General features: G+C 35.3%; 2 protein-coding genes and 1 non-coding gene across 3 annotated transcripts in view; 2 read left to right on the forward strand and 1 right to left on the reverse strand.

The window, feature by feature from the left end:
- Positions 1-27,448, forward strand: part of GYS2 (glycogen synthase 2) — a 48,484-nt gene that overhangs the window by 16,553 nt on the left and 4,483 nt on the right. The window contains exons 5-14 of the mRNA XM_019738138.2: positions 3,016-3,160; positions 7,090-7,207; positions 7,394-7,514; positions 10,424-10,530; positions 11,301-11,360; positions 12,278-12,356; positions 13,371-13,484; positions 23,548-23,674; positions 25,792-25,887; positions 26,782-26,945. Of these exons, the coding sequence (XP_019593697.1) occupies positions 3,016-3,160; positions 7,090-7,207; positions 7,394-7,514; positions 10,424-10,530; positions 11,301-11,360; positions 12,278-12,356; positions 13,371-13,484; positions 23,548-23,674; positions 25,792-25,887; positions 26,782-26,945 (1,131 nt within the window). The remainder of the gene's footprint in view (positions 1-3,015; positions 3,161-7,089; positions 7,208-7,393; positions 7,515-10,423; positions 10,531-11,300; positions 11,361-12,277; positions 12,357-13,370; positions 13,485-23,547; positions 23,675-25,791; positions 25,888-26,781; positions 26,946-27,448) is intronic.
- SPX (spexin hormone) overlaps positions 1-27,448 on the reverse strand; it is a 48,163-nt gene that overhangs the window by 8,226 nt on the left and 12,489 nt on the right. The gene's annotated exons all lie outside the window — the stretch shown is intronic.
- On the forward strand, positions 12,595-12,758 carry LOC141570314 (U1 spliceosomal RNA). The gene has a single exon (XR_012494318.1). It is a non-coding gene; the product is annotated as a U1 spliceosomal RNA (small nuclear RNA).

A 27,448-nucleotide genomic window follows, 5' to 3' on the forward strand; every position in this document is an offset into this window, starting at 1 on the left:
AATAGTTTTTGAAAGTTCAGCATAAGAAATGACTCACAATTTAGTTTTTGATGCAAGACCCAAGATTTGTTTCAGTATGTTCTGACTCAAGCAAATAAACCTGGGGATGTGGGGAATTAAAATACAAATAAAAGTATTCAACTTTTATGAAAGCAGAAATATTACAATTATTTTACTCAAATAATAATTTCTAACTAAAAAAATTTTTGTTATTAGCCAATTCACATGGATTCAGCATATGAATTTTATGAGACTCTCCAAGAAGAATTTTCCAAATTTATTATTAGTGATCCAGTAATTGGTCAATTTCCCCTCTGCTAAAAGAGCTAGATAACTAATGTTTCCTTTTTTTTTTTAAAGTTTTCTTATGTTTTGGTCTCTCTTTTCTTGATAGCAACAGAATTTCCTTGATGGAAATGTAAGGACAGTGCTGTTTGCGATTTGAAAATGTTGAAGGAAGCCATCCATAGACAATTATTTGGTAGATTTTAACCCTTTCCTCTGACCAACTTTTGAGCTGGTCATCTTTGATTATAAGGTTACCCTTCTCTGTTGCTGGACATGTGTAAACAGATAAGGTTGCTATAAAGCCCAGGTGTGGCCATTCATACCACTGACATAAAAGATAAGGGACCCCGATAGGACCAGGAAAAGGCAGAAGCAGGCATAAGTGCCTGTCTTCACGGAGACCTGTGTCTCTGCATACTTGTTTTACTCACTTAGAAAATGTATCTTCCCATCTATACATGTCTAAATGATTAATTACTATCCCATATATAAAATCTTATTCTCAACATCAACAATAAATAACAATGCTAAAGTTATTGAGCACTTTCCATGTGTCATTTGTAAACATTTGACATGTGTTATTTCAATTGCTCTTCGCAAAATCTTAAGGAGGTAGGAAACATTTAATATTTCTTTCCAGAGTTATTTTTCTTAGACATAGGCCATGTCTTCACCATATGGCTAAACAAGCCCATTCAGTGCTTTCCATTGCATACAGTACAAAGGCTAAATTCAGAAACTATATAATGTTTTCTCTTAGATACTACTACTTTCATATGTAGCTGTATTAAAGATAACCTTTATAGATGATGTAATACAGAGTTGTACACCTGAAATCTATGTAATTTTACTAACAATTGTCACCCCAATAAATTTAATTAAAAAAAAAAAAAAGATAACCTTCAATAACTAAGCAAAAAATGGCAAAAGCCAACAATTGTTGTCAAGTATTGACTTCAGGGAATTCTGGGATCTGGCCCTATTATATCCTACCAGGATGTGGCCCTATTATGTCTCCTACATTCTACACCCAGTGGCACAGTCATGTCAAACATCTTGCGATTTTCTGCACATGCCATATAACTTTATATACTTGTTCTTTAAGACAGCTAATTCTTCAGCCTAAAATAAACTTTCCACAAATTGAACTTTTCTATCCCAGTCCAAATGGCATTTTATTCATCCAGTCAACTTGAAGATATAAAGGTGAATAACTCCTGGTCTTGTCATTGAAAATCTTACAGTCTAGAGGTGATACTGACAATATGAACACTTATATCGTGTGAGATACTTTTCCCTAAACTCAGCCAGAGTGAATCAGTCCTGCTCTGATCCTATACTTTACTAAGGCACTTATTTATTTCTAACTGATTTTTACCCATTTCCTCACTAATTTACAGAAACATATTAATTATTCAACAAATGTTGGTTGAATGAGAGATTTGGTTAAATAAATGAGACCAACCATATAGAGATTTTTTAAAAAACTTCTGCTGATCTAAGGATGCCATATAGAGCCCTGATTCAAACATTTTCAGAGATGTTTGCAAATATAGTCAAGAAAAAATATTCTGTTCAAATCTTTAGAATCATTTAATGAGTCTTTTTTTTTTTCTTGGTAGTTTATGATGCAGTAACTATTGGGACTGACTTGTTGATTGAGTTAGAGTCAAAAATGATATAAAAGTAGGTGAGAACACAAGCTTGGAGTCAAACTGATTTGGGATCAATTTAGGGCTCTGCTAAAATGCTTAATGGGCATGTGACCTTGGCCAAGTTCCTTTACCGTTAAAAGTTTCAATTCCTCCTCCATAAAATGAAGACAAAATATGTGCCCCAGTGATTTATGAAGATTAAAAAATGATATTATGCTTAGAAGAGTGCCTGATGCATAGTGTTGAAAAATTTCTAATAATCTTTATTATGAAAAGAGCATTGCTGATACAATGCCAGAAATTGCATAATGTTTTCCCTTAGATACTGCTACTTTCATATGCAGCTGTATTAGAGATAACCTTCAATAACTAAGCAAAAAGTGGCAAAAGCCGACAATTGTTGCCAAGTATTTAAATAATTGTTAGGGGTTTGGTTCATTATGGTTTTTTAAAAGTTAAGATACCCAGAATAATGGATAATTGCATAATCTAAAACAATCTAATTAAAGTAACCAGACACTCCTGAAATTATATGGTAGGACTTCTATAACCATGGAAAAGCATTTCTCGCTTCTCTTTGTCAGGTTCCCTTTCAGTGAATTAAAGATGATAATTATCTTTAGTTTTGGTATCAAGTTTAATGTCAGTGTTATTTCATTGTTTATGGAGAAAAAATGATAAGGACTTTGGGGGAAGAAATTAACTCAATATTTATAAAATGTGGGATAAGTAAAAGTATAATTAAAATACCAAGAAATCAAGAATTCTATGTGATTATAAAAAAGTGGAAATATAATTTACTTAGGAGGCTAAATAGTAGTTTAGAAGCAGAAATGAAATAAACAACACCTTTTTAAGCATAAGTAGCTATGCATTTAGTAATGGATTTAATAAAAATTATCATTACTTTTTTGTGGCCATAAAATTTTACACAGCCTTGAGGGACAAAATATGAGAAATAAGTGATTTTGTTTTGCTTCTGTAGAAGGATCAGTGTAAGCAAATGTACATGTGCTTGTTTTATTTTGTTTTGTTTTGTTTGTGTGTGTGTGTGTGTGTGTTTTCCCAACAGTTTAACATAGACAAAGAGGCTGGGGAAAGGCAGATTTATCATCGATATTGCATGGAGCGAGCGGCAGTCCACTGTGCTCATGTGTTCACCACAGTTTCTGAAATAACAGCAATAGAGGCAGAGCATATGCTCAGGAGAAAGCCTGGTAATTATTACCCCTGCATTTGTCATTAATCTTTCAGTTCCAAATGTTACTAGAGTAAGAGAATTTTGTTTAAAACAAAAAAGCGTAAAACAATAGGGCAAAAATTGCATTCACTATTATCATTCAAATCTTCACCCACACTTTCATTCTCAATTTCAGTAGCTTTGCAGTAAAACCAACACTCAGCTATGTCTGGAACACAGTAGTGTTCAGTCTGGGTTTGTTAAATAAATGGCCTATACTTCAAATGCCCTGGGTCTGAACTAGGTTATCATAATGACTTGGGGTGATTAACCAAGCTGAGTTGACTTTTCTATGTTAAGAAGACGGAAGTTCAGAAAATATCAGAAATTTGTGCAAGACTAGCCCAGTCCTACATCTTATGACATTTCCTCATCGGTCCTATTTAGTAGAAATTTGTTGCCCTACTTCTTCCAAGACCTTTTTTGCAAGTTTTCCTAAAGACTATCCGCAGGCCCATCTAGAGGTTGCAGTGCCAAGAGGCATGTTCATAAATCGTAACCCTGTCACCTGCCCACAGATGATTGGTTCACAGGTAGAAACCTGGTGTAAGCCAGGCCAATTAGAATGCTCCCATAGGAAGGGGTCTACACAGAGGAATCTCTTTGAGTGTGCTCCTGTATAATAAAAATGTCAGGTTTGAAGCTCTGAACAGTGTCCATTTTTTATTATGTTGCATGGGATACAAAAAGGTGAAACTATAGTGAAGTGCAATAAGCAACAGATACAGACTGAGAGAGGACTCGAGATTCTGCACAGTGATTTAGACTATGGTTTAAACTAATTCCTGAGGCCCAGTTAAATCTTTGCCACGAGACAGGCCAGAATCCGATTCCTAAGTCCTCATTATTACACTTAAGCCAGTGTTAGTAGGTTTGTTACTTGCAACCAAACAGCCCTAATTAATATGTCCTCATTGCTTAATTCCTCTGGTCTTGTCTCTAGTTGTCTTTCTTTCAAATACCAGTTGAATGTGTAGAGGAGGTATTTCAAGACGTTAGATCATTTTTTAAAAAAGAGAATCCAAGTAATTTGCAGAGTAGCAGCATAAAGTCCCCATGCTGTTCTTTTTCCTTCTAAGGATTCTCTTGGGCTCATCTGGATTCTCACTCTCATGCCTCTTACAGAAGTTTACTCCATCAGTATGCTCATTTGTTTCTTGGATCTTCCTTGTTTCCTGTCCACAGTATCTTTTTCTGTGCTTACAAAAATGTTGTGTGTGTTTTTAATTCTAAAATAAAAATTTGTCTGAGGCCACTACTCTGTCAAATATCTACCTAATCTCATCCGTCCTCCTCCTGTCAAATATTATAGAAGAAGAAACCATAGTTGCTTCTTCCACTTACTCATAGCCCCTTCAACTCTGACTTCCAACCTTCAACACTTAGCCTGAAAGTGCTTTTCCAAAAATCACCAAATTCAGGATTCCCTATTTTTAAAAAATGTTCCTTGACATTCTTTAGCATTTAAAAATGGTAGATACCTCTATCTTTCCTTACTTTTTGTGACACTGCACATTCTGAGTTTTCTCTAATATGATTCTTTTCTAGTGTCTCTAGTAGGTTTTCTACTTTCTTCTTTCAAAAGTAGGCATTCTGTATATATTATTTTTCTTAAATTTTTGTTTTCTTAGGGAGACAATTGCAGGATTGTGGTGAAAAGTGTGGGCTTTGAGCCAAACTGCCTGAATTCAGTATCAAAAATGATTTTGTGTTGGGTATATGTTACCTGCTATGCAACATTGTGAAAGTTACTTAAGCTCTCTGTGCCTTACCTGCATAGTGGGGATGATAAAACTTTCATCTGGAATTGTTGTAATGATTAAACGAGTTAATACATGAGAAGAACTCAGATCGGTGCCTGATCAGCGATCCAAGAGAGAGAGAAAAAAGAACTACAAAATAAGAAGTTACTGTCTTAGACTTTTGCAATAATCCCATGAGCTCTATGCATATCTAAGAGAAGGACTTTGCAATCCCAATTTTTGCCTGCTCCAAGAACCAAGCAAGGGATTTTAGACTACAGCAGTTCTAATTTCCACAAGGCAGTTCTTCAGTTTCTACCATGACTTTTATTTACAAAATACTCAATTACTTTATTAGCTAGAAGAAAAAGAAGGATTCCATGGTGCCGGGTTAACTGTACATAATTAAGAATATCACATTTCATTTTCCCCCTCTTATTTCAAAGGCATCCATATTGTAAAGGATCTTTTCCTACTTGAGTTTCAAATTTATTTTAAAGAAATTCCTGCTGTGTGGTCTTGGTGGGTGGCAGTACTCTGCCTTCCACCACCACAGCCAAAGAAGGAGACAAGGTGATTTTTTTTTCCTGTTTCTGAGCAGGTAGGAAGAAAATGAGGGGGTTCAGAATCAGCCAGTCACCTGCTTCTGCCCCACATTTTGAATGATGAGGAAATACTGCAAAGAGACCAAGGCAGTGGGAGGATATTCACTATAATCAGTGTCTGGGTGAAACCCAACAGAGAAATAGGAGATTGTTTCCACACGTTCTTACCAACAATGAGTTTTTAATTTTTTAGTCTTTGCCAATTAGACAGGTAAAAATTGGTATGGCATTTTCATTTGTCTTTGAATACAGAGTTTTAACATTTTTTACCTACTTGACATTTGTATGTAATCTTCTGTTATTTAGCTATGCATGTTTTTTTTTCTATCAGGATGTCTGTCTTTTTTTAAAGAATTGATTTTTAAGAATTGCGCACACATACACACACACACACACACACACAACTTAAATGTCATGTTCTTTTTTTTCCATTTGTCATTTGCCCTTTAACATGGTTATTATTAATAGTAGTTATGAAATTATTGACTTTTGAGTGCATGTTATGCCTAAGATGAATTTTAACCCTTTTAGTCAGCATATTTTCTTGTGTTGGCATTGTCTCAGAAAGATGGATGATATTGACATTATCTTCGGCTTGAGAACAACAGCAAGAAATTAGTAACTAACGTTGCTTCCAGGGAGGAGAAAAAATTGGAGAACAGAAGTGGAAGGGAGACTTTTTTATCTATATATTTGTGTCTGTTTTTTGAATTTTTGAAATTTAAATGATGTGAATACATTACCAAAATGAACTAATTACACTTGCATAACTAATTAATTAATTGAAATGAAAATAAAATTCAGACAAGACCACCTATGGAGTGGAACTGCTCACAAACTAAAGATACCCTTATTAATATAGTAAACATTGAAAGGATCTTTTAAAGCATGATTTGTAATGAGGCAAAGCTGCACTTTTAATTATGTCACTATGTAGAAGTACCTGTATGATTCCATATCTATTAATGAGGCATAAAAACATTTTTTAAGCCTTATATCTTAAGCCACATAGGCAGTAGTATGTTGGGACCAGCTCATAAAAGCTCACAATAGTCAATTAAATTTCAGGAAATTTGTGACCAAGTTGCTAACAACTGACATTAAAAGTTAAATTATAAAAACCTATAGTTAAATATATACTAAAACAAAATTAAACACTCAAAAGACATTCTGCCCTCTATATCTTTCTGGACAATATAGATTCCTGGTGTAGGAGATAAGGGGTTAGACCCCAGAGCCAGGCTGCCTTGGTTTTAAATCTTATCCCTGTTACTTTGTAGTTACTTGACTTTGGGCAAATAACCTCTCATAATCATTATTATGGAATTAAAATGTTTCATTGAACCAGTCACTCAATGTTATTTCAGTAAAGGACTCCTCATTTTCTATTTCAACAATTTATTGTGGAGTTTTATGAATTTTCAATTTTATGATAGTTAGAAACTAGAAATGTTAATAGACATCTATCTAACTTTATAGATTTAAATACATTGTTTTTCTATAGGGGTGGCCCCTCTCAAAAGAGGATTTTCATGATGATTTTATTTTTGCTTTTTCAGATGTAGTTACTCCAAATGGCTTGAATGTTAAAAAATTTTCAGCAGTGCATGAATTTCAAAATCTACATGCAATGTACAAGGCCAGGATACAAGATTTTGTTCGAGGTCATTTCTATGGGTATGCTTTTCTTTATTTGAAAGAAAAAAATAGCATGTGATTTTAGGTTATCTCTGGTATAGAGAAAACAGGATTGCTATAGTAAATATTTATCTTTCCCAGCCCTCTTTGTACTTCGACAGAATTCATGTGTACATTTTGTTGCTGTTGCTTTATTTCACTTGAAACTATTTTGTTTTGTTTTAGCCATCTGGACTTTGATCTTGAAAAGACTTTGTTCCTTTTCATTGCTGGAAGGTATGAGTTTTCAAACAAAGGAGCTGACATCTTCCTAGAATCCTTATCCAGGTTAAATTTCCTCCTGAGGGTAAGAGAGCTCTAGAATGCAATACAATGCTTTTATAGGAGGAGGACTTTTTTCTGTGAAAGTATAGAACTTTTTGACTTCTAAATAGTTTACAAGAGTACATATGATTATGTAGATGTAAAATGACAATCTTATTCTAAAAATGACTTTGATCTTTCAATTTACATATTGCTACATCATTCACTTGCGTATTTCTCTATGTCATCAGATTATTTTTTTAAGAAAGCCAAAAGCTTATCACATTAGATGCTATGGTTTAAGATGACATTACAACATCCCTTTTTATCCACATATGAGTTTGTAACCACTTGACAGGTACATATAGAAAAATCAGGCAAATGGAGACAAAATTTCACTGCTTTTAAAACCAACAAAAACTATAATTGAGGATATAGCTTGGGTATATGGCAACAATAGTCTTCCCGATACTGAACCTTTGTATTACACTTAGCCATATAATCACAGGCAGATCTGGCCTCACCATCCTCCCACAACCAAAGCACACCTTTAGAGGAACAAATGCCACAGGCTGACAGCCAAGCAGTAGCCCTCTGTAGAGTGAGGCAGGACACGCACAAACTCTGTTCCTCCCCCAAATCACCAGCCACACCTCCCCTAGACTGAGAGTCTTGAACTGTGAAACTAGAAGATGACTCACCATGTGGAAACATGAAGGAAGGGAAAGGAGTTTCACGCTTCCAATGATATGGGATCATTTTTTGCTCAAGAAGGTGGGACTTAAAATAGGTTCCCAATTAATCAAGCACACACACACACACACACACACACACACACACACAACCTGTGCCAATAGGAGCAACTATAGAAAATGGTACCATGTCAAGCTGTTGATTAAAGTTATTGACTTATATTATAATCCTGTCACATAAAATATAGAATAAATATCAGTAAAACACAGGAGAAAAGTGTAAAATTTCAACCTTATTGCAGTACTGAGACAATTTAAGCCTTCCTGAGCTCTGTACTACTCTCTAAATTTTTATTTCTTGGACATAGATTTATCCTTACCTTACAGCAGCATTGTAGCAAGTATACTAGAAAATTTATATAAACCACGTTAATCAGTAAAATATATTAATAAAAACCGAAGTCTGCAAAATAGTACTGAAGACCTGAAAGATTATTCCAGAATAAGCTGGAATAATCATATAAGATTAAAAAAAACTGTTTTATTAAATCTTTGCTTTAAATAACATAGATTCCTTTATAGTAGATAAGTTTATGTTTTCTGGAATTTTATATAATTGAAGCCATAAGGTTTTACTCTTTCCCCCCCCGGGTACCCTCATGCAGTATGTTCATTTTGAGATTCATCAATGATGCTTATATGAGTAGTTCATTATTTTTATATTGCTGAAGTATGATGTTCTGTAGATATACCACTATTTGTTTACTCATTCTTCTGTTTATGGATATTTATGTTGTTTCCAGTTTTGAGTTGTTGCATATAAAATTTCTACTTAGATCTTAATGTAAAAAATAAATAAAGTTTTCTGTCCACGGTATGCAGGCTCTCCTCAGAGGCCTGGCCCCATGGTGAGTGGTTTGGCTTGGTATGAATGGCACAGATTCTGGAGCCCTTTAAAAAAGAATGCTGTCTTATTTAAAGCTGATTTTATTACATGTCATAGTATGTACTATTCAGCAAGGTTTACCAATAGACTCACAACTATATCAAACATGTATCATGTTTAGAAACATTATTCAGTATATCCATACATTTATTAAATATTCACTTTATTTTTAGATGTGACGAAAAAGCCAATTGCTATTATCTTAGACATCAAGATGATTATAATCCTTGGAGAAATAAAAAGAAGGCATTCTCTTTCCATATGGTACATTTACTGTTTAATAGCACATTGACTACTCTGGAAGTGAGTTTCCTATTCCGTGGCTTCTGTAGACTTTTGGGTAGATCGTGAGACCCTAGAGTGCAGAGGCCACAGATTAGATGGTGAAGTGCCCCACACTCAGGGATTGTCATTTCCAGAGTACGTGAGCATTCATCTGTGCACGGTTTTAAGTGTGTTCATGCTTCCTTTTCCATAGCTGTTTCATCTGTCATTTTCTTCTGAGAGATGCTAGGCCAATGGTATTTGTAGGAAAAGGAAAAACAACAACAACAACAACAACAGATTTTAGTCAGAAAACACCAGTTTGAATCCCAGCTTTGCCAATATTCTGTTAGAGGATATCAGACTCTTGTATTGAACCTCTCATGCCTCTCTTTCCACATGAGTAAAACAAGGAGAGTGATATTTATTATGCATGGTTATTATGAGAATTGGGTTAAATCATGCATTTAAAGTACCGCCCAAAAGTGCTGAGCATATGCTTGTTTCTTTACTCTTGGGCTAAAATATAAAATGCAATACCATTTTTATATTGAGAATCAAGACACTGAAGAGAAAAATGTGAATAATTGTTTGTGCAAATCAATTGTAGTTAAGTTAGGGAAAAAAATAGAATGAACCAAAACTAAATCCTCATTAACTTTCCAATCTGAAATTTTAAAGAACAAAATTTGGCCTTGTAATATTAGCTTACATTTATGTTATTAATGCTTTTTTTTTTTTTTACCCACAGAGAAGCACAGTGATACCAATATCAATACTATATATTTTAGATAATTAATGCTATGAAAATGTTTCATGTCTGATTTTCAAATTGTTAACTGATAAACCTCTATTGAAATCCCAATTTAAATTAAGATTTCTGAAAAAGCCTCAAGAAGGTGGTTATAAATTCTCTGTGAATCATAAAAGTATTGTTTTTATTTAAAGATATTTTAAAATACTATCTTTTCAAAGTTTAAGGTCCATCTGTCACACATTTTATTTTATCTTTGGTCATTGACTCTGTTGTGTTTTCTGATCCTTCATTAGATGCATAAAAGTGACGTCACGGTGGTGGTGTTTTTCATTATGCCTGCCAAGACAAATAATTTCAATGTGGAAACACTGAAAGGCCAGGCAGTGCGCAAACAGCTGTGGTAATCTCACGTCTTGTGGATATTCTCAAGCAATGAACATAGAGGGATTTTTTTTTATGTGTATAATTTGTGATCTATCTCCTTGAACTATTTTCTTTTTCCTTAAGATTATTATAATGCAAATGCTACTTGGTTCTCTTATTGAGTTACTATGTTAGATTATGTAATGCCTATAAAACTGTGTTACTATAAAAACTTTGGAATGAGCTAACATGGAAAGAAAAAGCCTTTGTAGAAGTCTTAAAAGATGGGTTGAATTAAAAAAAAAATAAAAAATAAATAAATAAATATATATATATTATTATATATATATATTATTTATATATATATTATTTATATATATTAATATATATATTATTTATATATTAATATATATTATTTATATATATATATTCGAAATATAAAAACATATGGCAAAGAGATTAGTATAATGACCTCCTACATGCCCATAGCCCATATCCAACAATTATCAATACATTCCCAAATCTTGTTACTCCTATACCTTCATCCACTCCCCACCCCCACCCCCACCCCCTGAATATCATCAAGCAAAAAATGTCAAGCTCTGTGCCCTGGTCAGGGTATTCTGCTGCCTCAGCTCTGGAGGTTTTAACTCAAGCTAAGTTGACAAATAGGAAAATAATTTAAAAGGTTATACAAAAGAGACCTGTAATTTCAACAATGCACTGACAAAACAATAGCATTGTCATGACAAATACAGACTTAAAATTGTGACACTGTTTAAATTATAAATCTCTTTATTCACCTAGGGACACTGCACATTTAATGAAGGAAAAGTTTGGAAAGAAACTCTATGATGCATTATTAAGGTAGGTGCTTCAAATACTGAACATATCAAACATTTGGGGTATCACTCTTCAAACTTAGCAATGTAGATGTTATGATGTATTTAATTTGTTCCAAATATAAATAAATTAATAACCTTTAAAGTTATATCACGTGAGCTAATGTTCTTTCATCCTTCATCTGACAAACACTTACAAACAGGTTGTACGATGAGAACACATTTATGTATGAAGATAGGTTCTAATTCAATGGGAATCTCATTAAGAGTTAAAATGCTCATTTGAAGCCGAGGGTGGAGGGTTCATGAGAATTTGAAGTAAAAATATATATTGACTTAATATATGTATTAAATACATATTTATTTATACATTAAATTAACATATTCATGAATGTCAATTAACATGTATTTACTTAATAAATAATAAAATAAATATTATATATAAAAATAAATATAAATAATAAATATAAATACATGTATAAGTACAATAAAATCTAAATAATCAAATCAAATTAAAATGTATTGTAAAATGATAAAAATACAAAATATATGAATTTGGCTATGACCTGAAGAGAAAGCTGTGGTGTTTCCTGACCCATGGTGGCAGGCGGGCATCATTTCTTTTTATTAGTAAAAATACTAACTTATAGATGGACAAGTCATAGGCACTTTATAACGTAGTACTCAGGCAAAATATAACAATAGTGTCCCTCTGACGATCAACATTAATGCGTTAAAAATGAATTTTAATTTTCTTTTATGCTATTAAATGTGTTCTTTTATCATACTTCTTGACACTTTAGGAATTTGTCTGTGAGCTTCATCAGGAAGCAATGTTTGCTTTACCTTTATTTTTAAAATGCTTAGAACAGTGACACATAGGAAGCATGGAATTAGTGCCAGTTGTTTTTATTTTCATTATTAACGTTGTTTTCCCCACAGAGGAGAAATTCCTGACATGAATAATATTTTGGATCGAGATGATCTAACAATTATGAAAAGAGCCATTTTTTCAACTCAGGTAATAAAGAAAAAAGTTCCTACCACTTCCCGTAACTGATAAAATCAACTTAGGTCAATGTTTTAATTATAGCAGAATGAGCTAATTTGGGAAATTTTTAAACCCCAAAGCTAGAAAGTCATTCTTATGTATTCACCTAAAGGACAACTTTGTATACTCTCTTTTATGAATGGTTTTCAGGGGTCCTTTTACAAATCCCCTGGAATTTGTCGTCTTATCCTATTAAAAAATTCATTTGCTATGTCCTTGGCTGAGAAGATGCCATGATCACAAATGTGGTTTTCCCAGGACGAGGCTCACCCGTTACACTCTGGGCGTGCTGACCCGTGTTATTTCCCTAAATGTGGGAAACTGAACTGCATAATTTGTGCTAGCGATGGGCTGCCTTTGTGCCCTCCCCTGGTGCGCGCGCGCGCGCGCACACACACACACACACACACACACACACACACACACACACAAACTCATTTGGAACCAAAATATCCAACTGAAAAATTGTGTATATTGCAATGACAACAAAAACCTAAATTTTTCAAAAAGTATAGCATTTTGAGTTACAACAGAGAAAAGGTGCACATTTCTCAGCCAAGGGGAATTATTGCAAAGAAGAAAAGATAAGTGTTGTGCCAGGCATACACCCAAATCTTGTCATAATAGTGAGACATCGGGTACCAGACGACAGACCCACTAGAAGGAGCCAGGAGAGTAGCTCATCTTCAGTCAAGATTTCAGGGCACCCTTATTCCAAATAAGTCCCAGAACAGGCAAGAAGTCTTGGCCTTCCATTTAGTGGCTGAAGTGAAAAACGGAAGTATCCTGTGCTCACAATATCTGAAGGAAGTCCTTCAACCCATTATCCTCCTCTGAAGCACATACAAAATTTAGTCATCATCATTAGTGCCATCTCGGAAGACTTCAGGCAAAAAGGTTGGATGACAAGTCACCAATAACCTATTGTTGAAATTAGTCACACATGAATTCTTTCGACAATTGACATTTTCTTCCATTATTCAGCGACAGTCTTTGCCTCCAGTGACCACTCACAACATGATTGATGACTCCACTGATCCCATCCTCAGCACCATTAGACGGATCGGACTTTTCAATGGCCGCACAGACAGAGTCAAGGTACAACTAATTGTTTGTGTAGGTCACTTCAAAATGATGTAGAATATATTTATTGAGAATTTATTAGAAGCCTCCCTTACTTGTTTTAACATCTATCAAATATGCTTTAAGTATTTCTAAAGAAAATTAATTCTGTTGCCTGTCTTGGGTAATATCATGACTATTCTGATATCATTCTTGAAAACTGAAGAATATTTATGATGTTGAATCATAGTTCTAGTATTCATTTTCATTGTTCAAGCTGACTGTAAGCCTGAGGAAATTACTTAATTTTTAATGATTTAAATATACTCTAAGAAATAATTTAACAAATCTCTGAGATTAACATGAATTGTCTTTGTTGCTTTCTGATAAAGTTCAACTTAAATATGAGATAGTATATACTATGAGAAGCTTCCAGTTTTAGAAAATGTGGCTAATGATATTTTCATGTAATATTCTATTGACTAATACATTCTTTTGATTCTTGAGTTTTCTACATTGACTAGTCACATTGCTATCTGCATGAATAAGACCTGGTTTCTGCCACTGTGGTGCTTCATCTCTATGATGTTTCCTGAGGGCCTCTTATGTTCCAGGCATGGTATTAGGTGCAGGAGGCAGTGGTGAACATGTCAAAAGAGAATTGTTTATCCCTACTCAATTTCATTCATCAGTATTCAAGAACAAGTGTCACAAGCTTTCACCAATCTCTTGAAAGGTCTCACTTTCCCTTCTTTCTTTCACCTTTAGCAGATGACCTAACTGAGAATTCGAAGAGTTATAAAATCCTTCAGTGTCCCCCCATACTGGCCTCAAATATGTATTTTGCGCTATTCTTGCTTCCCTTCCTTCAGCTCTCAAGGGTTGTTCTGAGATCTCTTTCACTCCCACATGCTTAGGAAACTTGCCCTGTTTACTCTCTCTTACACTGTAGGCTCATTAGCTCCTTCCTTCCCTTGCTGTCTACAAATATTCTTTAAATTTCTCCACACGAACAACAAACTGTGCCATAACCCTGTCTCCTCCTGAAGTTTTTAAATGTTTCTGTCTTCCTTACTCTTCTCTGCAAAATTTCTCGGAAAAAAAAAAGTCTATTTTCAAATTCATTTCTTATCTGGCACTCATTCCTTGATACAAGCATGAGTGGGTATAGTAGAGGGAGACAAATTAAGGACCTGCTGCAGCGGTACAGGTAAGAGATGATGGGGCCCCTTACAAAGGTCATGCCAGACATGCTGGAGAGAACGGAACAACGGGAGAGATGGTTGCATGTAGAAAAGGTCATACTTAGTGACTGATGGATATTGGGAGTGAGAAAGAGAAAGAAAGCAAGCATAATAACCTCCTGGCTTCAGTATCTCACCAATACTTTCTAAAAACTAAGGTAAGTCTTTAACAAACTTGGTTTGAGGGTGATGTTATGAAGTAAGTCTGGTTTTGATAGAATGAGTTTGAGTTACATATGAGATATTCAAATTGAGATGTTTAATAAGTAGAAAACGTTGGTCTGGGGTTTACAAGGATAGTCATGAAGGGAGCTATCAGTGCATGGGCAATAGTGGAGACCAGGGAATGAGGACCCTGCCGTGCTGAAGACCAGGTTGAATGAATGGAGAAAACTGTTGACCCAAGGAAACCACAGATTTAAGAGGGGATTATAAGATGGAAAGTCAGGGAAAGAAAGAAAGACCAGATAATTAGAAGAGGAAAATATTGCAGAAATCAAAGAAGAAGAAAACAAAATTTTTCAATCACAGTTGGCATTCAATATTATTTTATATTAATTTCAGGTGTATAGCATCGTGGTTAGACATTTATGTAATTTACAAGGTGATCTCCCTGGTTAGTACTCACCTGGCACTCTACATAGTTATTACAATATTATTGACTATATTCCTGATTCTGTACTTTACATCCCCATGACTGTTTTTTTAATTACCAATTTGTACTTCTTAATCCCTTACCCTTTTTCACCCATCCTCCCAACCCCTTCCCATTTGACTACCATCAATTTGTTCTCTGTGTTTGTTCATTTATTTTGTTCTTTAGATTACACATAAAAGTGAAACCATACAGTATTTGTCTTTCTCTGTCTGACTCATTTCATTTAGTATAATACCCTCTAGGTCCATCCGTGCTGTCACAAATGGTAAGATTTCATTTTTCATGGCCAAGTAATATTCCACTGTGTATATGTACCATATCTTCTTTATCCAGTCATCTATTGACAGGTGCTTAGGTTGCTTCTATATCTTGGCTGTTGTAAATAATTCTGCAGTGAATATAGGGGTGCATATATCTTTTTGAATTAGTGTTTCTGGATTTCAGAAGAAATTTTCTTAATAGGAGAAGAAGCTCATAACACAACCTAAAATAATACAAGCTGTTTATAAAGTGTTCCATGCTGTGTTAGCCCTTTCATTTCAAAAATATTCTAAACACACACACACACACACACACACACACATATGTGTATATTGACTCGTGCCATAGAATTATGGGTGATTTTTATTTTTTCATTTGTGTTTCTGCATTTCTAAAATTTTCAATACCTAGCACACCTACTATAAGAGTCAGGCTACAAAGTTTTCACTGGAAATGGAGGAATGTCTCTGCCAAGGATGCACCTTCCTTTATGTTTTTCAGATAAATTGGATCCCCAGAGACTCATCACAGAGCATGTTAACACTTACTTGGCCTCATTCTCATATAGTTTATCCTAGATTGGTCCATTTCTCTTTTTTTTTGGTCTCTTGGAAAGGAAATAGTGAGGGCAAGAAAACCTCTTATGTTCCTGTATATTTCTGTTTTTCTCAGAACCTTTTGTCATGCCATATCTAAATATGTGATCTTCCTCTGGCAATCTATCTGTGCCTCGCACATGTTATGTACAATAAATACAGGTGGAAGTGGGGATGTGGGAAGGTAAATACCATATTTCTCTGAAAATAAGACCTAGCTGGACCATCAGCTCTAATGTCTTTTGGAGCAAAAATTAATATAAGACCCGGTCTTATTGTACTATAATATAAGACCGGGTCTTATCTAACAATATAATACCGGATCTTATATTAATTTTTGCTCCAAAAGATGCATTAGAGCTGATTATCCAGCTAGGTCTTATTTTTGGGGAAACATGGTAGGTCATGAGGCTAGCTATGGTTCATGCTTCCCTTGCTCTTGGCAAGACTGCAGCTGGAAAATCCCTTGAAATTGAAAGCTTTGAACAAAATTTGCTTTACTGATCTATGTTGTTTTTTTTTAATCATGAAAACAGTAAAGCAATTTTCCAGAAATGGACAAGAATCTTGTTTCCTGAACATATTAAACACTTTCATACCCCTGTGTCTTTGCTAATGTTATTCTCTTTCTGAAATACAGTCATTCTACGTATTCCTTTGGCAGCCAACCTAAAAGTCATCCCTTCCTTGCATTTTTCCTTAATATGCATTCATCTACTCCAAACAGAACACTTGTTTCCTTATCTGCATTCTCAAGACACGTTATATCTACTGCAATTATAGGAATTGTCACTTTGAATTTGACACATAAATTAAAAATATACGCGCGCACACACACACACACACACACACACACACACACACACACACATATGTATATATAATTAATTTATGTGACCATTTCTCCAGAGGGACTGTGAGTTCTTTGAGACACCAATCATGAGCCATATATACTTTCTCAGTTTTCATCCTCTGAGAAGCAGACACCAAGACAGGAACAGATATCAAAAAGCTTATTGGTGGAAATGCCTGTGAAGGGGAAAGAGGTTGACAGCAGGAGCAGGCAGGGAGGTGCAGTCAGATGCTGTGAAGAGAGCAGGAAGGAAGCCTGTGGTACGAAGAGCCACGGACTGCTGCCTGGTTCAGGCTGAAAGAGTCTCAGCCGTTTTTTTTCTGTTTTTTGTTTTTTTTTGCAGAACAGAAAGTCAAATGTAATTAACAAAAAACTAGAATTCATAAAAATAAACAGATACATTAAAAATGTACACACATAGCAGCACTATGTATTGACTCAAAAGGGGAAAAGTAGTGGACAACGCGACATGGCTTGTCAGTGGAAGAAAACACCCACATGCACTCTTATGTGCCCACAAAAACAAACAAACACAACAGGGAAATAGTTTTCAACAGCTAACACAAATTCAGTTTTATTTTACAATGCTTCCTTTCTTAATACAAAAGATACCTGTGTATGCTTGTTGTGTGTGTGTGTGTGGTTTCCTGTTGACTTATTTTTAACATAGTAATAGTTACTACAGACAATGTTTTCTTGTATTTAACAACCTTTTGTTTATGTTGTACCTTCATGGGTACCTTCCACCTACCAAAACAGTTTCAGGTTGGCAGGCAGATGGCTGCCTTATTCTATGAGCAGTTGGATGCAACGGTTTTCATAGGGATTACTGTTAATAGGGACAAGAGTTGCCCGTTAAAACAATCAACATTGAATAGTCATGGGTTGGCACTAGTACCCACCCCTGCCTGTCCTACAGGCCAGGAGCAGCTGCTGTGGTGCATCTAGACCAGAGGCAGCTGGGGCTGTCAGTCAAGATCTCAGGTCCAGGATCTCTTGGAGGAAATCTGAGTAGCAAATTCAAGACTGTCACATCTCTAAAGAGGGCAACACACGAAGTCCTTAAAGACTATACTCACAGACTGGCTTTAAATCTGTGCCACTTATTCAGTTTGTAAATTTACCTAATCTGCCTGCATCTCAGTCCTCTCATCTGTAAAATGATGATAAAATAGGCCCACACTCACAGAATTGTTGTGAGATGTAAAAAGTAACAGATGTCGCGTTTAGTACAGTATTGGCACATGGTAAATGCATAATAAATGTTAGCTTTTATTTGTACTTAGCCCAGTACATAGCACCAGATGGATACTTAGTAATTTTTACAAGAGAGGAATGAACAGGGTTTGGAGTAGAAGAGGAAAAATTGTCTTTACCTGCAGGATTTGATAAAATGCTTTATAAACAAGATGACATGTTAGCTAGATCTTGATTGATGAGCAGCTCATCATGCACATAATAGGAAGGCCGGCTCCCCAGGCAAAGAAGTAGATGAAAAGGCACAGGGATACAATAGCACATGACTTATGTATAGTGACTGGAGAAGGAAATTTGTCTCATACAAATCATGTTTATGCAGTTAAACTCAGAAATATTTTGAGATAATTTATTATCATAAAGCAAACACACATACTCACACAAAATAAACAAAAGAATTACTTCTTCATAATGATATACACTTAATTCACTGAGATAAACTTTGGTTAATTCAGAATTAGGTATTTTGTTTTATTAACAGTATCCTTTAAAAGCTTGACAATAACTCAGGGCCTGTGCTAATATATGTACCTATTTAATTGTCTGTATATAGAACCCTATAGAGTGGTTCTTAACTCTCAGAGTGGATTGACAAATTTTGTATATGAAAGTGACCATTTGATTCAGGAAACCGTGCAGATCATTTTGATCTTGAATTTATCTTCTATTCTGCCTTGGCAGCGTCTTATAGTGAGATAAGGCTAGACTCTAGATATCAGGTCTAGACCTGTGCTGCCACTCTCTGAAAGTGACTAACTTCCTGGTACCTTACTTCCTCCCTAGGATAATACAGTCAAATAAGTTTTTTGTTTTTGTTTTTTCCTTACTGATCCAGGACCTGTTATGAGCAAGGTACTCTACTGGGGGCTTTTGTATACAGGATCTCATTTAATCCTCCCTGTAACCTTGGGCTGACCTCTAATACTTTTTCCTCCATCCTGGGTTTCTGCAGTTGGCTGTTTTAGGGTGCAGAGCAGCTGTTTTCTTATTTTAGTTGTGTGATCATTCTGTTTGGCTGGGAACAAAACAAACGAGCCATGGTGTTTCCATGTTCCAAAATGGGCTTTGGAGAGTACAAATATTCCTAAACATGGAAATATCAGAGTAGGCACAATACTTTTCAAATCCCCCTTTCCTGATATTTGCCAAGAGAGTATAATGGGCTGTCGATTTGAAGGTTACACCGATGGAAAGTATCTGTGTCTTTTGTCTCTTTTCCAAGTGCAGTTCTTTGCATGTAATAGGAACTCAAATAATGCTTTGTAGAGGACAATATCATATCCATTTTTACCTTGCCAATTTGTGATTTTTGTGATTGAATAAGCCATGTTTATAGTACTGGTTTTGGGCATTTTACCATTGTATTTCTTTTTAATTTTAACATATCTCTTATTTATGAATCTACTGAAATGTAACTAATGACTGTAAAGTCTTAGTTTCCTTATTTCTAAAATTAGGACAATGCGAATGTCTGTTCTACCCATCTCACAAAGTTGCTAAGATTAAATGAGGTAATATATGCGAAAGTGATTTATAATATATAAAGTATTATACAACTGTTGTTATCATTATTGTAATATATCCAAATTAGGGTTTTTCTTCAAAGTAATGTCTTTGGAAGACTATATACTTATTCCATGAATAAAAAAGAATGTAATGTGCTTTCTAAAAAAAGTTTATTTTCCTCTTTCTTTTTCTCTTCCTCTTCCTTTCTCTTTCCTTTTCTTTCCCCAAAATTAAGTTCAAAAGCTATTAGGTGGGGCGACACAAGGTAGGTGTCTACACTGGAAGGGGGAGCTTGCTGCAATAGTCCATAGAAAGGAGTCAGAGCCCAGGAGGCTGAGGAAAGTCCATGCAGCAGATGTCAGAGCTAGAGTGGAGTGAGGTAGGTGGCTGTACTCCTGAGAGAGTGGCAGTGGAGAGAGATTAGGTAACTGGAGGGCGACTGTCTTAGTACGTTTGGGCTGCTATAGCAAAATATCATAGACTGGATGGCTTACAAATAATGGACATTTATTTCTCACAATTCTGTAAGCTGGGAAGTCCAAGATCAAGTTGCCTTCATGGTTGACATTTGGTGAGGACCCTGGTTCATAGATGGCACCTTCTTGCTGTGTCCTCACTTGGTAAAGAGCACTGGGGGTCTCTCCTTCTTTTATAAGGCACTTTTATATATATATATATATATATATATATATATATATATATATATATATGTGACTTTTATATTATATCATATGTCATATTAATTATATTATACTTGAATATAACTTAACTTTATTACATATAATATTATGTAAGTATATAATATTACTTTTAATTATATGATTACATATCATCTCAAATTTACATTATATACTATAACTCTATAACTGTGTATAATCCCAACACTTTTAAATCGCATTTTATTTATTTTTAATAACTACTTAGATATGGAGGGAGGCTGCCAGATAACAATAGTTCAGTGAGACCTTTAATAAATAGAAGAAATAAGTGAATTTATTCATACAGGTGACCAGCTAAGTAGCTATTCTGTTCACAGCTTTCCAGTTATAGTCATGCTCTCTTGTCTCTGCCTTTGCAGAACAGTGTAGCCAGTGCAGTCCCAGAACCGGCTCATACCCGTGCACGACTGCCAACTGTTAAATTTTCAGAGATTTCAGGAGCCAGTTTTGAATACAAGCCACTGGTTAAAATTGAATTATATAAACTTAAAAATAAATACATTCTTAAAATAATAAAAGAAATTACTCATTTCTCTTTAACTTGTTAAAAAGAAAGGTAATGCTCAAAACTTATCACATCCTAATTGTTTACTACATTTTACTATTACCTATGCTCTTGAGGTTATTTATGACTATTGTACCCACGTTGTGTAAATACTCTACAATGATGTGCTATAGCTCTTCCCATCTCCAGTTCAGTGATAGCTCACTGGTAGCTTGAAATTGGCCGTGGTGGAGTATTTATACAGTGAAAGAGGTGAGCACTACACATCATGTCTTGATTGTGTATTGACTGTCTAGACTTAAAGTGGTGGAGAAATGTTAATAAAGCAGATTCAACTTCAAAGTGTGTTTTGTCCATACTCATTACATAACGAGTGACACAAAAATATGAGGAAATATTTTTCCGGTATCAAAAATATCCAACTCAACAAAGAGGTCACTCATGTCATTGATGAACCCGTGAAGTTCAGACGTACCTACGTACCTCTCGGCATTTCACGTCCTTTCCCTCATTGACAAAGGAATCAACCAACACGTATGTCAGAACTATGTTCAGTCATCCATTGAAACTACAAGTTCCATTGAATACAAGATTTTCTCAAAAATCAGCAAAAGAATTATGTGATAATTAATTAATTACATCGAATATTATATGTTTTTAATATTTTTTTTTACAGTAGTTTTAGGTTCACAGCAAAATTGAGCAGAAAGTACAGACAGTTCTCATAGACCATCTGCCCTCAAAGTGCACACCCTCACCCTCTATAAATATCCTGTTCCCCAGTGATACATTTGTTACAATTGATGAAACTACATTGATACATCATTACCAGAGATCCATAATCTACATTAGGGTTCACTGCTGGTGTTGTACAGTCTATACATTTTGATAACTGTATAATAACCTGTATCCGCAATTATAGTATACAGAATAGTTCACTGCCCTAAAAATCCTCTGTATTCTGTCTATTCATTTCTCCCTCCCCCCTGACCCCTAGGTACCACCAATCTTTTTATAGTCTCCATAGTTTTGTATTTCTCAGAATGTCTTATGCTTGGAATTATATGGTACAATTTCTGACAATTAAGTTCACAAACTTGTTGCAATGATTGTTGCTAACTTTTTTTGATATGAGAGGGATTATTCATTATGAAATTGTACCAACTGGACAAACAGTTACCCAAGTTTACTATTTGGAAGTGCTGAAAATTCTGTGTGAAAAAGTTAGATGATCTGAACTTTTCACCAATAAGTCATGGCTCTTGCATCACGACAATGCACCAGCTCACATGGCACCGTCTGTGAGGGCGTTTTTAGCTAGTAAACAAATAACTGTATTGGAACACCCTCCCTACTCACCTGATCTGGCCCCCAGTGACTTCTTTCTTTACTCGAAGACAAAGGAAATATTGAAAGGAAGATATTTTGATGACATTCAGGACATCAAGGGTAACACGACAACAGCTCTGATGGCCATTCCAGAAAAAGAGTTCCAAAATTGCTTTGAAGGGTGGACTAGGTACTGATGTTCGTGCATAGCTTCCCAAGGGGAGTACTTCAAAGGTGACCATAGTGATATTCAGCAATGAGGTATGTAGCACTTTTTCTAGGATGCGTTCGTGAACTTAATTGTCAGACTTTCGTATGTGACCTCTTCATATTGGCTTCTTTCACTTAATAATATACATTTTAAAGTTGCTCCATATCTTTTCATAGCTTGATATCTCATTCCTTTTTAGCACTGAACAATATTCCATTGTCTGGATGCACCACAGTGTATTTATTCATTCACCTAATGAAAGACATCTTGCTTGCTCCCAAGTTTTAACAATTATGAATAAAACTGATATAAACATTTGTGTGCATGTTTTTGTGTACATTTTTTTACTACTTGGAAATTGTATGCTATAATTGCATCCTTTATGTTAGTAAAATTTATATTAAACTTATGTACAAATACACATTTATACTTCGGTTTTACGGTTCTTGATCATTTACCAACACACTACTGCTTAAAACCATTGTAAACACTGGCTTTTACTCTTAAGTGCAATGGGAAGCTACTAAAGGATTTTGAGCAGGGGAATGAATGGTTGGCATTTTTAAAGGTTCACTCTGGCTGTATTGAATAGAGCTCTTCACTGAATAGAAGTAGTTAGAGAACCAAATAAAGCCTCATTGCTAATAAAGGCTGGGTTGGAGGATGTAGTTTAGCATGAGAACAAAAAATAGACACACAAACTCACTGTGTGTGAGTTTCCCTTCACTAGAACCTGAGGGGAAGTTCGTCCACAGAATAGACACTTACACAGAATGAAGAGAGGAGAACAAAAGCATCCAGGTTTGTTTGTTTTTTCTTTCTTCTCTCACTCTCTTTTTTTTCCCTGAATCTAGAACACAAGGATTCTACAGTATTGAGATAACCAAATTGTAGATTTTTTGCTTTAATTTCTTCTTTCTCTCTGTGTATTATTTCTCATTAGAATTTTCCTTTTTTTAGGTGATTTTACACCCTGAGTTCCTATCCTCCACCAGCCCCTTGTTACCCATGGATTATGAAGAATTCGTTCGAGGCTGTCATCTTGGAGTATTTCCATCATACTATGAACCGTGGGGTTATACTCCAGGTATGTGGCTTGTTTAGATTGTGGAATGTTTGGAATTTTATTAGTATTTTATTTTATGCATATGGATGTGATATTCAAAGTTGATATGTAATTTACTATTGGATAGAGAAACACAAAACCAAAGTGTGAGGGACTGAGGGAATGTGGGAAGTCATTTATGTTGGGTAACAAAAATGTTACATAACTTATGGCAGACTTTCCACCAAAATGTCATTTTATAGGACAAAGTTAACCTTAACTCGAAATGATAGAGGAGATGTATCTAGTGTTTTCAGGTAAAGACAAGCAAAGATGTTATAAAAGATAAGTAGACAGAAAAAGGAGTTTGAGAAATATTCCACAGTGAATGAGTCATTCTGTTTTAAATTAACTGAAGGAAGTTGGCCACTACTCACCTAACCTATAATGACAGAAATAATGAAATCTCTGGTGGTATAAGTTTGATGTTAGCATATTAGATAACTCTAATTTTTTTAAGAATAATCATTTTATGTAATACTAACTCTAACTCATTCCAGAAAGTATTCATTAAAGTTTGTGTTTTGTGTTTTGAGAAAACCCAATGAATATAAGCACTTACTTTATTAAGTTCACTGAATGGACATACCATGCGCTTAAACGGTAGAAAGTTCGTGAATTTAATTGTTCAACCTCAGATACTAAGCTTATATGGGTACCTGGCATTTTACTAAATGCCATGTTTCTCTGAAAAGAAGACCTAGTCGGACAATCAGCTCTAATGCATCTTTTGGAGCAAAAGTTAATATAAGACCTGGTATTTTATATTATATTATATTATATTATATTATATTATATTATATTATATTATATTATATTATATTATATACCTGGTCTTATAGTAAAATAAGACCGGGTCTTATATTAATTTTTGCTGCAAAAGATGCATTAGAGCTGATTGTCCGACTAGGTCTTATTTTCAGGGAAATGCGGTGTGTGTTAATGAGCATTTAATAAAAATAAGAATCTCTTAAGTTCTACAGAATTGCAGACTAAATTATATGTACATATATATGGAGGAGTTCCACCATTTTATTAGATTCTCAAATGGGTCAATAATCCCATTCCACTTCCTCTCCTCCACCCCCTGCCCTAAATTAGGAAACCATTTGCAGAGCAGGAGAATAGGCCCCAGTTTATATTGTATTACTTTGTGGGTAATGGGAAAATCTCTTTTCTTCCCATCCAACCCCACTAGCCAACCAAAAGTTATTCCATAATCAAATATAAATTCCTTGCTAAAAATGAATCTATCCTTGAAAGTGGTAATGTTTTGTATGACCTATCTGATATTTTTGAAAAACAGGTTTTGGCTAAAAGGTGAGAGAGGAATGAAAGAGACCACGGGGTTCAGAAGGTGGAAGCGATTTGTGCCAAGGGAGATTTCTATGATAAGAAGAGCTGGTCACTTCCAAAATATTGACCTATTCCATAAACTTGCCAAATACTTAGAGACATAAGCTTAGAACAGAGCACAAAACCAACTGGAATGAGAGAGGCAGTATAGGGTAGCAGTTCTCAGCAAGAGTCTAGAGCTGGACACCCAGCTTCAACTCCCGCTCTCCCCCCAGCCCCTGGCTTTGTGAAGTTGGGAAAGCTATTTAACTTTTTTGTGCCTCAGTTTCTTCATCTGTAAAATGGAAATGATGATAGCTTCACTTCACAGGGTTGTTGAGAAGATTAAATGAATTAATACATGTAAAGAGCTTAGCACTGTGCCTGGCACAAAGTAAACATTGGTATTACTAGATAGATGGGGTCTTTTTCCTTTTTTTTTTTTAAATTTCTAAGTTTCCTAGTTTATTGTGTTTTTGTTTGTTTTTGTTTTTGTTTTTTAATTTATTGGGGGTGACAATTGTTAGTAAAATTACATAGATTTCAGGTGTGTAATTCTGTATTACATCACCTATAAATCCCATTGTGTGTTCACCACCCAGAGTCAGTTCTCCTTCCATCACCATATATTTGATCCCCCTTACCCTCATCTCCCACCCCCCACCCTCCTTACCCTCTGGTAAGGGTCTTTTTTCTTCTGTGAGTACATAAGAGGATACAGGAGCTGGTCTGAAGCCAAGCCTTTTATCTGTTTCCCCCGGCAGCCGAATGCACGGTGATGGGCATCCCCAGTGTGACAACCAACCTCTCCGGCTTTGGCTGTTTCATGCAGGAGCATGTGGCTGATCCTACTGCATACGGTGAGGTTTTTCATCCTTAACCCAACCCAGGGAAAAGTGACCTTTAACCAAATAAAGCTCAGGGTCTATAGAGCCTAACGCCAAAGCTATTCTGATTTAACCAATGTTGATACTTCTTGTCTCCTAAAAAGTAGATTTAATTATGTGGTCCTTAGAAAAGATAAGAATGCTATTAATATTAAATATATTGCCCAAAAGACAAAGTGTGAAAGGAGTGCTAAGCTTAGATAAATCTTCCTACTACCTTTTTTCCCTCCTGAACTGGTTTGGACCTTTACTACCTAGAAGTGGTGTTACAATAACCATGGCCTTACAGAACATGTATTGGTCAGCATAATTATTTTAAAAGTCTGTGCTAACCTAGCAAATTCACTTAAGTTGTTTAAGATGTCAGGAGAATATGCATATCAACCATCTCTATGTCCATGTTGTGTAGCAGCAAGAAAAGTTTGAAAGGGCTAGATTCTCTGCCCACACGTTGCCAATTCCCTGGTCTTTTACAGTTGTATTGTCACTGTTCTCCTTCCTCAGGCTAGAGCTATGGGTCTCAGCCATGGCTGCACACTGGGGAGCCAAAAAACACACGAATGCCCAGGTTTTACCCCAGAGATTCTGGTTAGTGAGCCGCCCCACAGAAAATCACTGATCTATACTGACAGATTTTTTTTTTAAAGCAAGATCTATTTTGTTGTCTGTGTGTTGGTGACAGTTGTAAACCATTAGACAGAGATCACAGAACTACAGCCTTGGAAGGGAAAGGATAAAGCAGAGACAATAAGGGAGGTAAGGAATAGATAATGCATGTGCTCTACCATAGAACCTAAGGACTAGGAGGAAAAAATGCCCTAAGGTTAGCTGTTTTTTTACCTGTGCTTTGGCTTTTGTGTTCCTCAGGTATTTACATTGTTGACAGGCGGTTTCGCTCTCTAGATGATTCTTGCAATCAGCTGACTCAGTTTCTGTACAGATTTTGCAAACAGTCACGTCGTCAAAGAATAATCCAGAGGAACAGAACTGAAAGACTGTCAGACCTTCTGGATTGGAGATACTTAGGCAGAGTAAGCAATTTTGTAATCAACACAAAGGACCGCTTTAAAAATCCCACTGGACTGCAAAAGTATTGATTCTAATTATACGAGTAATCTGCAAAGCCAATTCAGTATTGTAACTGTTAAAATCTTAGTAATATTTTCACATACATTTTTACTTAATATGAATTTGCAGTCCTAAGCCCAATTCTTCACAGTTAGTCTGAGCCCACAACAGCAAGTCCATCTAGCACTAATCTTACTAGTTATTCTATTGTTACTGCTTAACTTAATGCATCAGAGGTATGCAGAAATGTTTCCTGAGAATGAGGGAAATATCAAGAGAAAAGTTCCTAGTTTGTTTCACTCCAAGAGATAATGTGATCTTATTCCTCAACTAGAGTGAGTGGGTAGTAGAAATAATACTGTTTCTCAAAATGACAAGTGCAAAAGGAAATACCTTCTTTCCTGCAGTAGGTTTATAAATACCAGATATTCATATATCTTTGCCTTGGGTGATTTAATAAAAATAA

This window comes from Rhinolophus sinicus, linkage group LG02 (genome assembly GCF_036562045.2).
Source record: "Rhinolophus sinicus isolate RSC01 linkage group LG02, ASM3656204v1, whole genome shotgun sequence".
Classification (NCBI taxonomy): Eukaryota; Metazoa; Chordata; class Mammalia; order Chiroptera; family Rhinolophidae; genus Rhinolophus; species Rhinolophus sinicus.